This window comes from Schistocerca gregaria, chromosome X (assembly GCF_023897955.1).
Source record: "Schistocerca gregaria isolate iqSchGreg1 chromosome X, iqSchGreg1.2, whole genome shotgun sequence".
In the NCBI taxonomy this organism is placed as follows: domain Eukaryota; kingdom Metazoa; phylum Arthropoda; class Insecta; order Orthoptera; family Acrididae; genus Schistocerca; species Schistocerca gregaria.
In genome coordinates, this window is record NC_064931.1 from 277,405,915 (window position 1) to 277,422,181 (window position 16,267).

At 37.2% G+C, this 16,267-nt stretch overlaps 1 protein-coding gene across 1 annotated transcript in view; it reads right to left on the reverse strand.

Annotated features, from left to right (window-relative positions):
- Nucleotides 1-933: 933 nt before the first annotated feature.
- LOC126298035 (EH domain-containing protein 3-like) overlaps nucleotides 934-16,267 on the reverse strand; it is a 39,583-nt gene continuing 24,249 nt past the window's right edge. The window contains exons 4-6 of the mRNA XM_049989356.1: nucleotides 12,705-12,858; nucleotides 10,016-10,186; nucleotides 934-2,023 (exon numbers count right to left, since the gene is read on the reverse strand). Coding sequence (XP_049845313.1) covers nucleotides 1,818-2,023; nucleotides 10,016-10,186; nucleotides 12,705-12,858 — 531 coding nt within the window. The 3' untranslated portion in view covers nucleotides 934-1,817. The remainder of the gene's footprint in view (nucleotides 2,024-10,015; nucleotides 10,187-12,704; nucleotides 12,859-16,267) is intronic.

The window sequence follows — 16,267 nt, forward strand, 5'->3', positions numbered from 1 at the left end:
ATTTAGTTTTTTAAAACTAATTCATAACTGTACCACTTCTACACAAATTAAAAAACCACACGTTACAAGTGATAGGAACTATAAGGAAAAACACATCAGTGTGTCCCCTTATGAAACAAAAAAATAAGCTCTGGGGATCCTATAAATCTCAAGTGACAGAAGGCATCTATTATGATAGAGTGGAATGACAGCAGTATAGTACACATTGTCTCAAATGCGTCTCCAGTTGAACCATTGCATATGGTCACAAAATACTTTAGGATAGAAAATAAGATTTCTATTGCTCAGCTACATTCAATACACGTACATAACAAAGGTATGAGTGGAATGGACCACTGTGATGAAAATATAAGCCTTTATCACATTTCAATTCGTGGTAAAAAGTGGTACATGCCATTGATAACCCACTGTATATGTTGCTATACAAAATGCCTGGAATTTACATTGTTACAGTGGTGCACGATTAGACCAGCTGTCATTCCATTGCAGGGTTGCAATGGCTCTATTGGAAAGCAATTCCTCCAGAGAATACAACAGGAACTGGAACATACTGTTTAGTTTTGAAAATATTGATTCAAGATACTATATGCCGCCTTTGTCATTAAAAAGTTTCTACTAAACGCCAGAGTTTAATGCTGCCCTTCATGGTAACATGTTTTACTAGCAACCATACAAAAGATTAAAGAACTGTTTTATAGAAATGCTAATAAAATATATGCCTATGCGCCTATTGTTCTTTCACAAGGAAATCTGCTTTTAAAAAGAAGTAAAAAAAATTAAATACAAAATTCTATTAAATTCAAATCTACAACAACTTAATTTGCACCCATTTTGTGCAAAATATTTAATATTTTTTGAAAAAAAAAGTTTTGCTGGCATAAATGGGTTAAGATATTTCTCCAAGCTCATGTATTAAAGGAAGAGGTAATCACATTTGGTTATTGAAATTCCATATAATTTGACACTTTTGGTTCATATTTAAAAACCTGTTTCTTAGAAATATTGACTGTGAAAAATATGAGTTGACACAAACAGCTGCCATTTAAGATTAAAATACACAGGACTGATAGGAATATAGTTTTTCATTCAACTGACTAGGAATAACAATGAATTTACTCACAAACATAGGAATCACAAAATCTTATTACTGAAATACATCAGTAAAAGCTTCAATGAAACAAATATACATCATATTCTACACTCATTAAAGATTTAATAGCTAACAAACAGAGCATAATGTTGAATGCATCCATGTATTTACAACAAATTATTCTGAATTTGTATTGTTTCAGAAATTTTGTTTAAAACTGCATGCAGGCAGTAGCATCTGGTCTGAGTGGCATGCCATTTGGCTTTAATGTCTATAGCATACAGGTAACTACAACAATGAGCACATAATTTAAACTTGACCCACCCATCACCAAAACACACACACACACACACACACACACACACACACACACACACACACACACACACACACACTATTTTGGTGGTGGTGTTGGGTGGAATGGTATGGAACAGAATGGAATGGAATGATACATACAAACATCATAAACACACATTCTGATTTCTGTCTGTCTATAAAATTTTAGTTTTTGAATCAGTGTGTATTTTTGACAGAAATATCCACATCAAAACTCTTTGCAAAAGAGTATACAAATTTTGTGCATTATAGGTTTGCATATGTTTCATGATACACGAAGTATACACGCAAAATAATAACATCTGATTTGTATATAAATATATTGTCCAGCTCTTAACCAGTACTTTAAAATCAGTAACTATCTTTCTTCAATTTCATTCTGTCCACAATGCTAAGAGCTGCGTTTTGATGGAGGCACCAAGTGGTCAGGAAGTTCAGTTGGTAGGCTATGACCGTCAACTTTGATATCAATCAAATGCATAGCCAATGCAAATTCATCTGCATCTAGGAAACCATCCTTGTCTATATCTGATAACTTCCAGATCTTGCCCAATACCTGATTTGGCAATTTGGATGCAACCATAGCTTTCTTTGCCACTGTGAAAAAAATTAACAGAATTAGAAATAGATTTGAATTAGTTTAATCTGTGGATGAAAAGCCAAATGACAATTAGGCTAGTGGGAAGAAGCGGAGGTACAGCTGACAGTAACATAAAAAAATAGGAAATTACAATTTTGTAATTTATTATGTTCCTTCCTCTGGAGACAAATAGAAACAGAACAAAGTTAGGGCAAAAGAAGGTAAATCATTTAAGAATATAAAGTCGAGAGATACAAGGAATATGTGCAAATGTAGACCTATAGCAATAACAGGTGATGTGTTGCCTGTGGGCACTCATTTTGGGGTCATTACACAACCTTTGGTCTAAGTTCCCCAAACACACACCAACAGGCAATACGTCATGAAACGGTTATGGGAAACCTCCAACAATTTTATAACAAGGTACAGAAAGCTGGCTAAAGTATGAAATAAGTTCTGCAGAAATTTTTACGAAGTCTCTGACGGTGTTCAGGGAAGATAGATTAGGCAGAATTGGTGGTGGAGTGTTTGTGTCTGTCAGTAGTGGTTTATCTTGTAGTGAAGTCGAAATAGACACTCCGTGCGAATTGGTATGGGTGGAGGTTATACTTAACAGCTGAACTAAGTTAATAATTGGCTCCTTCTACCGACCCCCAGACTCCAATGATATAGTTGCTGAACAATTCAGAGAAAATTTGAGTCTCTTAACATATAAATACCCAACTCATATGGTTACAGTTGGTGGGGACTTCAACCTTCCCTCGATATGTTGGCAAAAATACTTGTTCAAAATCGGTGGTAGGCAGAAAACATCTTCCGAGATTGTCCTAAATGCTTTCTCCGAAAATTATTTCGAGCAGTTAGTCCACGATCCCATGCGAATTTTAAATGGTTGCGAAAACACACTTGACCTCTTAGCCACAAACAACCCACAGCTAATAGAGAGCATCATGACTGATACAGGGATTAGTGATCACAAGGTCGTTGTAGCTAGGCTCAATACTGTTTCTTCCAAATCCACCATAAACAAACACAAAATAATTTTATTTAAAAAAGTGGATAAAGTGTCACTAGAAGCCTTCCTAAGAGACAATCTTCATTCCTTCCGAACTGACTATGCAAATGTAGACGAGATGTGGCTCAAATTCAAAGATATAGTAGCAAAACAGCAATTGAGAGATTCATACCTCATACGCTGGTAAAAGATGGAACTGATCCCCCATGGTACACAAAACAGGTCCGAACGCTTTTGCAGAGGCAACGGAAAAAGAATGCAAAGTTCAGAAGAACACGAAATCCTGAAGATTGGCTAAAATTTACAGACGCGTGAAATTTGGCACGAACTTCAATGCGAGATGCCTTTAATAGGTTCCACAACGAAATATTGTCTCAAAATTTGGTAGAAAATCCGAAGAAATTTTGGTCGTATGTAAAGTACACAAGCGGCAAGACGCACTCAATACCTTCGCTGCGCAGTACCAATGGTTCTGTTACCGACAACTGTGCCGCTAAAGTGGAGTTATTGAACGCAGTTTTCCGAAATTCCTTCACCAGGGAAGACGAATGGAATATTCCAGAATTTGAAACACGAACAGCTGCTAGCATGAGTTTCTTAGAAATAGATACCTTAGGGGTTGCGAAGCAACTCAAATCGCTTGATACTGGCAAATCTTCAGGTCCAGATTGTATACAGACTAGGTTCCTTTCACATTACGCTGATACAATAGCTCCCTACTTAGCAATTATATACAACCGCTCGCTCACCGATAGATCTGCACCTACAGATTGGAAAATTGCGCAGGTCGCACCAGTGTTTACGAAGGGCAGCAAGAGTAATCAATTGAACTACAGACCTATATCATTGACGTCTGTTAGCAGTAGGGTTTTGGAGCATATATTGTATTCAAACATTATGAACGACCTCGAAGGTAACGATCTATTGATACATAATCAGCATGGTTTCAGAAAACATCGTTCTTGTGCAACGCAGCTAGCTCTCTATTTGCACAAAGTAATGGCCGCTATCGACAGGGGATCTCAAGTTGATTCCGTATTTCTGGATTTCCGGAAAGCTTTCGACACCATTCCTCACAAGCGACTTCTAATCAAGCTGCGGGCCTATCTGGTATCGTCCCAGTTGTGCGACTGGATTCGTGATTTCCTGTCAGGAAGGTCGCAGCTCGTAGTAATAGACGGCAAATCATCGAGTAAAACTGAAGTGATATCAGGTGTTCCCCAGGGAAGCATCCTGGAACCTCTGCTGTTCCTGATCTATATAGATGACCTGGGAGACAATCTGAGCAGTTCTCTTAGGTTGTTCACAGATGATGCTGTAATTTAGCGTCTAGTAAGGTCATCCGAAGACCAGTATCAGTTGCAAAGCGATTTAGAAAAGATTGCTGTATGGTGTGTCAGGTGGCAGTTGACGCTAAATAACGAAAAGTGTGAGGTGATCCACATGAGTTCCAAAAGAAATGCATTGGAATTCGATTACTCGATAAATAGTACAATTCTCAAGGCTGTCAATTCGACTAAGTACCTGGGTGTTAAAATTACGAACAACTTCAGTTGGAAAGACCACATAGATAATATTGTGGGGAAGGCAAGCCAAAGTTAGCGTTTCATTAGCAGGACAATTAGAAGATGCAATAAGTCCACTAAAGAGACAGCCTACACTACACTCGTTCGTCCTCTGTTAGAATATTGCTGCGCGGTGTGGGATCCTTACTAGGTGGGACTGACGGAGGACATCGAAAGGGTGCAAAAAAAAGGGCAGCTCGTTTTGAATTGTCATGTAATAGGGGAGAGAGAGTGGCAGATATGATACGCGAGTTGGGATGGAAGTCATTAAAGCAAAGACATTTTTCATCGCAGCGAGATCTATTTACAAAATTTCAGTCACCAACTTTCTCTTCTGTATGCGAAAATATTTTGTTGATCCCAACCTACACAGGTAGGAATGATCACCAAAATAAAATAAGAGAAATCAGAGCTCGAACAGAAAGGTTTGTGTGTTCATTTTTCCCGTGCATTGTTTGGGAGTGGAATGGTAGAGACAGTATTATTGTGAACCCTCTGCCAAGCACTTAAATGTGAATTGCAGAGTAATCATGTAGATGTAGAAGAACAAGTGGGTTAATTATTAACTATTGGTTACAAAGTGCTTAGGGGAAGTGACAGTCAGAACTCACAATGTTGTTGTTGTTGTTGTTGTTGTTGTGGTCTTCAGTCCTGAGACTGGTTTGATGCAGCTCTCCATGCTACTCTATTCTGTGCAAGCTTCTTCATCTCCCAGTACCTACTGCAACCTACATCCTTCTGAATCTGCTTAGTGTAGTGATCTCTTGGTCTCCCTCTACGATTTTTACACTCCACGCTGCCCTCCAATACTAAATTGGTAATCCCTTGATGCCTCACAACATGTCCTACCAACCGATCCCTTCTTCTGGTCAAGTTGTGCGACAAACTTCTCTTCTCCCCAATCCTATTCAATACTTTCTCATTAGTTATGTGATCTACCCATCTAATCTTCAGCATTCTTCTGTAGCACCACATTTCGAAAGCGTCTATTCTCTTCTTGTCCGAACTATTTATCATCCATGTTTCACTTCCATACATGGCTACACTCCAAACAAATACTTTCAGAAACGACTTCCTGACACTTAAATCTACACTCGATGTTAACAAATTTCTCTTCTTCAGAAACGCTTTCCTTGCCATTGCCAGTCTACATTTTATATCCCCTCTACTTCGACCATCATCAGTTATTTTGCTCCCCAAATATCGAAACTCCTTTACTATGTTAAGTGTCTCATTTCCTAATCTAATTCCCTCAGCATCACCCAAATTAACTCTACTACATTCCATTATCCTCGTTTTGCTTTTGTTGATGTTCATCTTATATCCTCCTTTCAAGACACTGTCCATTCCGTTCAACTGCTCTTCCAGGTCCTTTGCTGTCTCTGACAGAATTACGATGTCATCGGCGAACCTCAAAGTTTTTATTTTTCTCCATGAATTTTAATACTTACTCCGAATTTTTCTTTTCTTTCCTTTACTGCTTGCTCAATATACAGATTGAATAACATCGGGGAGAGACTACAACCCTGTCTCACTCCCTTCCCAATCACTGCTTCCCTTTCATGCCCCTCAACTCTTATAACTGTCATCTGGTTTCTGTACAAATTGTAAATAGCCTTTCGCTCCCTGTATTTTACCCCTGCTACCTTCAAAATTTGAAAGAGAGTATTCCAATCAACATTGTCAAAAGCTTTCTCTAAGTCTACAAATGCTATAAATAAGTTGTAGGGGCAGTATTGCCTCACGTGTTCCAACATTTCTACGGAATCCAAACTGATCTTCCCCGAGGTCGGCTTCTACTAGTTTTTCCATTCGTCTGTAAAGAATTCGCATTAGTATTTTGCAGCTGTGACTTATTAAACTGATAGTTCGGTAATTTTCACTTCTGTAAACACCTGCTTTGTTTGGGATTGGAATTATTATATTCTTCTTGAAGTCTGAGGGCATTTCACTTGTCTCATACATCTTGCTCACCAGATGGTTGTGTTTTGTCAGGACTGGCTCTCCCAAGGCCGTCAGTAGTTCCAATGGAATGTTGTCTCCTCCTGGGGCCTTGTTTCGATTCAAGTCTTTCAGTGCTCTGTCAAACTCTTCACACAGTATCGTATCTCCCATTTCATCTTCATCTACATCCTCTTCAATTTCCATAATATTGTTCTCAAGTACATCGCCCTTGTATAGACCCTCTATATACTCCTTCCACCTTTCTGCTTTCCCTTCTTTGCTTAGAAATGGGTTTCCATCTGAGCTCTTGATGTTCATACAAGTGGTTCTCTTATCTCCAAATGTCTCTTTAATTTTCCTGAAGGCAGTATCTATCTTACCTCTAGTGGGATAAGCCTCTACATCCTTACATTTGTCCTCTAATTCAATTTTTTCTTTGTCTTTCTTATTCCTCATCTCAACTTCCAATTTTACTTGGTACCTATTCTCTTTTGATGAATCATTTTGCCGTTTTCTTACTTTTCTTTTCAGCAATGGTTGACTAGCTTGCCTAAGTGAGAAATTATTCGACATTCAATTGCCATTACTATTTACTGCTCATATGTCTTAACTCTCTTATTGTTTAAATCATTCACAAAAATAATATTGGGGATAGTATCACCTTACGTTTGTAGAACACTACACACCTTAATGACAGTTTTCTTCATAACTGAAGTAAATAACTTAGCACAAACAAGATGAGGGACGGAGCTGCAGTGGAAGGTGGAAGGGGGGATTGGGAGGAGGGTGCTAGTTTCCTTGATTCTGAGTAAGATATTTTCTGAGCTTCTGTTTCTCAATCATTAATTTTTTTTTCACTGGTGAACACAAGAAACTCCTAACACTACACCAAGTGGTCACCAACACAGTTTAGGCGAACTGCATGTGGGGAGGTACATTGTGTCTCACCTTTTAAGTAGCTAATACTCATTATTTACTGCATCTTTCTTTGCATTTCATGCAGTTTTAGTGTTTTGACAATTATAGTAATACATGGTATTCACAATAGGTAACACCTTAATGTTTTCATTCACTGCTGGAGTGCTAAATGACTGAATGAAAGCCACTGTTTTCACAAAGTCCCCAATTATGCTTTGTATGATGTTCCGTGAGTGTGCTATTCTTCTTGCCCCTGAATTTCCTGGAATTATATTGGGATGTGCACTCAATTTTTGCTCATTACCAAACCCTTGTTTAATTAGTAGTGGTTTGCAGTACTCTTTTCCAGGAGACCTGTAGTTTGCCGAGACTTAGTTGAAACCACAAAAAAGGTTCTATTTTGCAGTGTCTTACTAGTTTTCAGACTCTAAGCATACCCTTGTTCTTCCTGGATGTGAAATAAGGACACTTTCAGAAGACCTACAATCTCTATTAATAGTCAGAGGCACACTCTCATTAACAATAGGACTTCTCTGACAAACAGTCTTCTTGTGTTCTCATAACTGGTCATGTGTGTTCTATTACTTAAGAAGGCTTTGAACCACTCTCATACCTGGGAAGTTATTCCATATGCTCAGACCTTCATTAACAGGCTCCAGTCAAATGCTTTCCAGAACTGTAGGACTATGGAATCTGTCTGTTCCCATTCACCTATAGTTCGCATGATATCATGCAACAGCAAGGCAAAGTCTTGCATGAGCAACACTTTCTAAATCCATGCTAATCTGTGGACAGAAGCTTTTCTATCTCAAAGAAATTTATTATCTTCAAATTTAGAATATGTTCAACAATTCTGCAGCATACCAATATTAAGGACACAGGTCTGTAACTTGGCGAGTCTATTCTTTTACCCTTCTTATAAACAGAAACTGCCTAAGCTTTTTTCCAGTTGCTTGGGACTTTACACTTGGTGACCAATCTGCGATAAATGCGAGGTAAGTAAGCAGCCTGTGCTGAAGAGTATGCTCTGTGAAACATAACTGGGATTCTGTGTTGACTTGGTGTCTTATCTTCTTCCAATTCATTCAGTTTCTTCTCAATGCCAGGGATGCCTATTTCTATGCTCTCCATACAGGAGCGTGTGACTGTTTAACAATGGTACTCTTTCACTGGCAAATACTGGTTACTGTCAACTATTTTCATTCAGTCACTTGCAAGGCATAAATTACTATGTGGGGCACACAAATGAATCCCTGTCTTATACTGGACACTTAATATAGCCAAGCACATAATACTAGCAAGACTACCCTGTCCCATTCAGTAGTTTGCTGGCATGAATTACCTGTGTTGGAGTCTTCATACATCCCTGAATGGGATATGCTGTTTGGTACAGCAAAGAGTCTGAAGTACAGATCTCACATTTGTTATTCGGTATGGAGACTTCATATATGCTTGCTTCCAAAATAAAGTATGTGGTAATGAGTATGGTGACTAAACTGTCAGGACCATTTCACTTGCAAATGGTGCTCATTTGCCTCCATCACCAACATTTCTGCAATTTTACATCACAATTCTGATGCAACACTATATAGAAATGATTAGGGGTTTCATACAGCATATCCTACACTGCGTTTTCAAAATTTTAATATTACTCTTTTTGAGCTGTATGACACATTGGTGTAAGTATCCCCCTGTGGAGTTTGCTGAACATTTCAGTAACCATTGCTCCTATGGAGCAAACAAACAGATCACATCTGTATTTGCCAAAATAAAGTTTAAATGCTGATGTAATATGTGCCTAAGGGAGTACAATGTTTTCAGAATAAACTTTGAAGTGAAGCTTTGTAAGTTATATGGATGAATCTTTTATAGTGCATATTAATTTCCTCGGAGAGGGTGTCCCACATTGCATTACTGCTGGATGAAGCACTTGCTGTGAAGGCTACCTGAAATTGCTTGAAAAAGCACACTTTGCATAGACTTTAAATTAGAAGGAAACAAAAGTAAGCAAAAAGCATTTTTGTTGAAAGAAATGAAAGCTTAGAACAGATTCTGCTGGAGAATTTGAATTAATAAGTTAAATTACTAATTGGGGCAAAAACTGCTGGAACACTCCATAAGTAATGGAATGTTAACAAACAAACTTATGATACATTCTAAGAAATATTTTTATTCTAGTGATGGAACATTTTTTTGAATTAAGTTGAGGTACGTTCTAGTGTAGGAGCTGTAACAAACAAGTCCACCTAAGGAGAAGAGCACACCACAGAAATGCTGTAAATTGATGTCACAGTTGCTATTCTGTCTCAGCATATACAAGGCTGGTTTGCCAAATTAATTTATTCATCTTTACTTAAGATACAAAATTGTAATAATTGGAAAAGTCTACCCAATGTCATACCTCCCAGTCTGTCTTTACTTTTCTCTCACCTGTCATCTATCACTAATCATCATCTGCGCACTAAAACATACAGTGCGCAAAGAATAAATTCAGCAATGAAATCTCTTAGCATACGATGAAAAATCTAATGATTTGACAATTGAAATATTTTAAATTTGTTACTTACCTGAACCTGAAAGCTTTCCATCAACTGGTCCCAGACTTCGGAACAATTCATCATACTTGCTTCTCTCCTTATTCACAATCCACTCTGGTTCTCCTGAGCCTGCATCTACTCCTTCTCCTTTCTTGTATCCAAATGGACTAACTTTATCCTCAACACCTTCAAATATTCCACCTGTGTAACAAGTGATATTTAATGATTTCATTTGAATATCAAGCAATCCATTCTTTGCACACAATTTTTTCTGAATAGGCATTCAAGTGTTTTAATTGCATATATAAAAATCATCTGATTCAAAGATGCTAAAATACCAATACTTATTACAGTAAGTATAAACTATAATGATGAGGCACTGAACTGAACTGGGAAAAAAAAATTAGCTAGGGTGTAACTGTGCACTGTAAGTAACAAATGAGGTATTGTTCATGACAATGGTGGTGAAAATGCATGTCAACAAGAACAAAGACAAATGACAGGAATCTTAAAAATTTTCAGGACAAATAAGTATCCACTGAATGCCTACGTAATCATACTGATATAATGAAAGTTACAGAAGTGGGTAGCTACCAACAGATGTAGACTAGAGCACCACCACACAACAAAATTTAACAATGAAGATACTGTTCTGCATTTTATTTTTTAATTGCATGTAAACTTTTTAATAAGTACAGTTATTAGGCACCGTATGGTCCTGCTGTTGCAGACTAATTCAAAGTTCATTTTTTCTATTTTTCCTTTTTTTTTCTCTCTATTAATCTTCATTCGTGTGATTATTTTTTGTACATATTTGCTAGCATTGTTCTCGATTGTGATTATTACTAATGAGAGAACTGTTAAATATAATAGTTACTGGAATACAAAGAGTATTTCATCCTACAAACACCATTATTAACACTGTCACCATGACAATACATAGCTTTGTGCTGTAAGTATCTTAAACACTGGAGCACATCACAGGATTACTGATCATTCTAGTACTCTGTCAGTGTCCTGCAAGTTATGACTTGCAAAGCACATGCTGTTCTTTTGCCTTCATGGAAAATAAAAATCAGACTGTGAGGTCTGGACTGTAAAGAGTATACTGAACTACCTCCCAGTGGGACCTGTCGATCACCAAGATCAATATCTGGTACTAAACAGATAAGCACTGTAATGGATCAAAATAATGTAATTTCTGCAGAGCATTATGATTAGTATTCTTAACAGTAAATAATACTTCTAGACAGTGATCACTACCTTTGCTAATGAAGAAGTGCTGCCTATTTCAATATATTTACTGGAACAGAGGTCACCCCTGATCTCAGTGTGCAGAAGATCACTGCATCCCTCCTCCTCCATTAGGTACCACTTCAGGACATTAGCTAAATTAAGATTTGAGGGAAAAAGAGACTTCACTATTGCTTCACATGCCTCACTGAAACGCTACCACGAAAGATGTAGAAATATGAAAGTAAGTTTCAGTAGGCCTTGCCAGTATTAAAGAGTACAATACAGTATCACAATTTGATTGAGTTAGAATCATCTGTCTAAGAAACAGAGGTCATACTGTGAAATTTCAACTCACAGGTATTGTTATGTGGCCTATGCTGATACTTTTTTTTGTCTAATATATTTAAGCTACCACAGTTTTTAAAGAAATGAAACCATAATTTTAAACAGCATTTGAGATACCTGGAAACAAGGAATATAGTGACGCAATGTCTGTTATGGTTTACAGGGACACTTTCTGTGAAGAGCAGTGTGAAAGATTATAAATATGAATTTGGTTGGGGAATTTTCAATATATATTGTCAGCATGGTGCATTTTCCACTATCATTCTGGTTGAATCATTGGATAAAGTGGCAAAACCTGCTATGTGATTCATGTGTCTGAATTCATATTTAGCATATTCACTGCCAATTTTTACAAAAAATTTCACTGCAGACCACTTAAAAGTGATACCTTCCACTTTTCAAGGGCTTCTGAATGCTTAAAAACAGATTCATACTTCCATTTTTGAAAACAGTAATTGTTTCACTATCATAAACCAAACACGTCATCTTTATGGTGAATAGCAATCTATCCTTTTCCTAACACTGTTCACACAAATAAACACTTGCCCCACTGCATGCCATCACTTGTCTACTACCTTGTGGCGACACAGCTGAAATCTTTGATGTTTCTATAAATATTTGAGACTTTTAGTTTAGAGATTCACTTTTATGCTTGCAACTATAGATTACCTACTTAAGAAAAAATTACAATAGCAAATCTGGATGGTACACAGCTTCTCTCAACCAACACCTTTGACATTATACCAGTACTTTGCACTCCTGCAAATAGAGATTTATTGACAAATGAACAATCCATTTTGGCATCCAAGCAGACTTCTGTTAGTCTATTGAAACTTTACATATTCCATAACGCCTTTATTGTTCTATGGCTCCAACAAGAGTCCAGTTTTGCTTTTATTACCATGGCAGGTCCTACATACTCTTCTCTCTTTCCTCTCAAATCCAATCCGAGTCAGTCTAAATGAGAAAATAATATTAATCTCCATACCATTAATAGTTTTAAGGCTTCTGAAGTAAATATGCTGAAGTTTGTACAATTTTATCAAAAAATTCTCAGCTTTGCTCAATCTCCTTTCCCCCATTTCACTTCAGCAATCAAAAGTTTTTAAAAGGTAAAATAATGTTTGACAAATAATACCTTTCACATGTGGCTCAATTGGATGCGTAACTTCTTCATGAGGAATCATTGCCATCAAATTAGCAATGTCTTCAGCCAACATTTTGTCGACCACTTCCAAGAGACGTGGTTTTAATGGATGAAATTTAGTGAAATCATGGTGTGAGAGAGCTTCCTGTTAAAAGAAGACAAACATTCTTTAAAAAATAACTGCTACTAAATTCACATCTTAAATCTTAATACAATAGGTTTCAAAACTCTCCCTCACTGTGTGTGTGTGTGTGTGTGTGTGTGTGTGTGTGTGTGTGTGTGTGTGTGTGTGTGTGTGAGAGAGAGAGAGAGAGAGAGAGAGAGAGAGAGAGAGAGAGAGAGAGAGATCTTAAAGCTGCTAATACTGTCCATTCAGTAATTTACACACACTTAAGTGTGTAAATGGTTTTACACTTCATACAAAGTACAATCCATCTCTTTTTGATAATGGCTTTTCTGTCAATAAAGAAATACTGGGTTCTACTTTACAAGGAATTATTGGTACTGCCACATACACCCTCAGAGATTCTGTAATTGCGTACTATATGAAACAATGGAGTAAAACTGTGTTCCTCAAGTCCAAGACCACTTCATCAGTCTGACAGCGGTTATCCGCAGTCTTCTAAATATCTCTATATTAGAGTTCCTAACTATGTGGTTATCAGGGCTATTAAATTTTTTTTTTGAAACAAAGTAGTCAAACTTTTTGTGAAATCATTTGTCTAAAACTATGAAATAAAACACATTAGAGAAACATTTGATGTGCCTTTGAATTATGCTCAAAATCACATTTCTTTCTATCAGGAAAAGTGAGTGGAACAAGCACAGTGACAACTACAGCACTTGTAAAGGGAACATTATTTCTTGTGCCCCCTCTTTCCCGATATTTGAAGGATTCACTATATACACATTTTTGAGACTGAAAACTTGTTGGAACTTTTTTACATCTTTGGACACAGATGACAGAAATATATCAAGGCCACACAACAGCGGACTACATAATCCATCAGACAAACATCCTCTACTGCTCTTTAAAATGCTAAGATTATAAGTTAAACACTAACTTAAAATTCTCAGTCGGCATCTCATTTTCTATACATTACTTCAAGCATCAGTCAAAGGTGTTTCAAATGTTTTCTATTTTATTTATTACTGTACTATTTTATTTGTTACTTTCATGAAACATTTGACCATTTTTCGATTTTATTTTCAAGTTTTGTTCACAACATAACTCAAGTGGCGAACGCACTACTGATCGCAACTGGAAGTCCACCATAGTTATTGGTGTTTTGTTTATGATTCTTTTTCATGCATCCTCTGACATTTCAGAGTTCGTATCGATAGAGTCTCGTTCAGAAGAAGACGTTTTGGCTGAAAGCTTAATTGTTTAGCAGTCTTTTTGTTGTTACTATCTGCGTCTTAACATTTCCACAATATAGTGAGTAGCAACCCACCCTTTGCATAATATATTGTCTATGCTGGTGCAAACTTTAGAAACTTTTGCAGCCACTTCTGCAAGCCTCAGCTTGTTTCACACTACACACTGTGTACTTATTGGATAGGTGTGCTTCTTTAGAGAATTTGAAGCAACTTGCAGGATTTGTGTTCAAATATCAAGCATAAGTTTGACATTAATCAACAGCAACTTTTTTGCGACCATGATGATGACGACAGTATCCATAAGATTGCTTGGCAGCTGCTTGAATACTTCAAAAATTTGTGGGAAGTCACAAATTATCTCTTATTGCTTTGTTTGGATTTCTCCATGAGCTTGGTAAACTCATGGAATAACATAAGAAGATGCTTTTCTGCACATTACAAGTCAGTAAAGGCAGACAGAATTTGTTCCAATTCCATTCTGTTGCACTTCGCTTGAGTAGGAACACGATGACCAATCACTGATTGATAGCACCTTGCACACAGTTTTCCACTGTCATCGACAGACGTATTGTTATCTGCGAGCAGCTTACAAATCCTGCTGTTATCTGCACACCATACCAAAAGATTTGAAAACATTTGGCGATTGCAAACCCAGCGAGACTGAGTCAGGGGAAGGTTAATGTCTGCCAATAACTTTCGAACTACTTGTTCAGGTCATTCAGCACTCTGGGTGACCTCTCCTATTGCTGGTCCTCTGCCTTCAACATTGCTGGCAACCTTCCAATACTGGGACAATACTGAGGTTTTATCATAGACACATTTACAAAACCACTTTCCTACTATCATCTCTCTTCGAAATGTCCTGAAGTTAGTACTTGGATAGAAGGAAGCCATTTTGACAGTTAAATATCACACCAATACAACTTTCTGCACGTGAAATGGCTAGGCTTTGAAGAGATGAAGTTTTTGACACTTCATACACACAGGTAGCTGAGGCTGTTCTTAGAATATTTCAATTTTCCCTCAAATCACTATATGTTTCTTAATTGCCCTGATTACCTTAAAGGCAACAAACTATTTTGCAAAACTAGACATCATGCGGTTCAATTTTATACCCTATTTGTCCATATCTCACTCTTTGTTTGGCTATGAAAAACCCATTGTCTAATTTATAGGGATGTCACATTCTTGTTACACTTAAACATTTCAACCAAAAAAGTATTTTTAAAATATCTAAACTGAAGCAGATTACAGAGAAAAATTGAAAGAACTACCCATTCTTAAAACACATTAAAATCACCCCCTGCCCTCTCCCACCAATCCAGAGAGAAGTATGGACAACAAGTCACATTTCTAAATTTGTATCAACACATCTGGTCATTATGTAAAGCAGTGAGCACAGCCTTGAAAAAAATAACATTCTATCTTGTTAATGTCAAAAATAGACAAGGTTTCGGTGTGTGATATTTAAATGCAGTGTCACAAGCAGTGAAAACTAGTAGTGCCTCCCAACTGCACACAGGATACTACTTCTTACTGCAGTGGCTGTATGGAAGTTCACCACACAGAACTGAGAAAGTGCAACTATTTGCTTGCCACTTTTAGCTTCATATTTTCCTTCATACTCTACTTCAACACTCAGTGTTTAAATATAATGGAAGGGGCCTTCGTATTGGGCTAATGTTTTAGCGCTCTTTTCCAAATGATGGACTCTGGCATAGAGGGTACGGAGACCCATTTCTTCATGTCTTTGTTGCGTAACAAGTTTATCTCACATCCTAAAGCATATCCTCTGTTGGATACATCTGCCCAATAGCCTGAAGGACACTTAAGTAAGAAAAGATGACAGGAAAATAATGTCTGTCAAGACATTTGCTCAGATATCTACAAGACTACATGTGGTTCACAAACAGACAAGACTTCATTAGAAGGTCATTTTCTGAAGATGCTTTCATGGGAAACATGTGTGCAACTGATCAGACCCCTTGTTTCAACTCACCAGTGAGATCAGTGTTTAATAACTTCGCTCCAATAAAATGTAGTATGGTCTACATTTAAAAATGTATTCTGGTGTACTATTTCCATCCTACAACTTATATGGGCCTCTTCAGTAGTCATTTTCATCTAGAACAGTCCTTTAGAGAAATGAGACATTTTCCCATATTTAGTTCTCT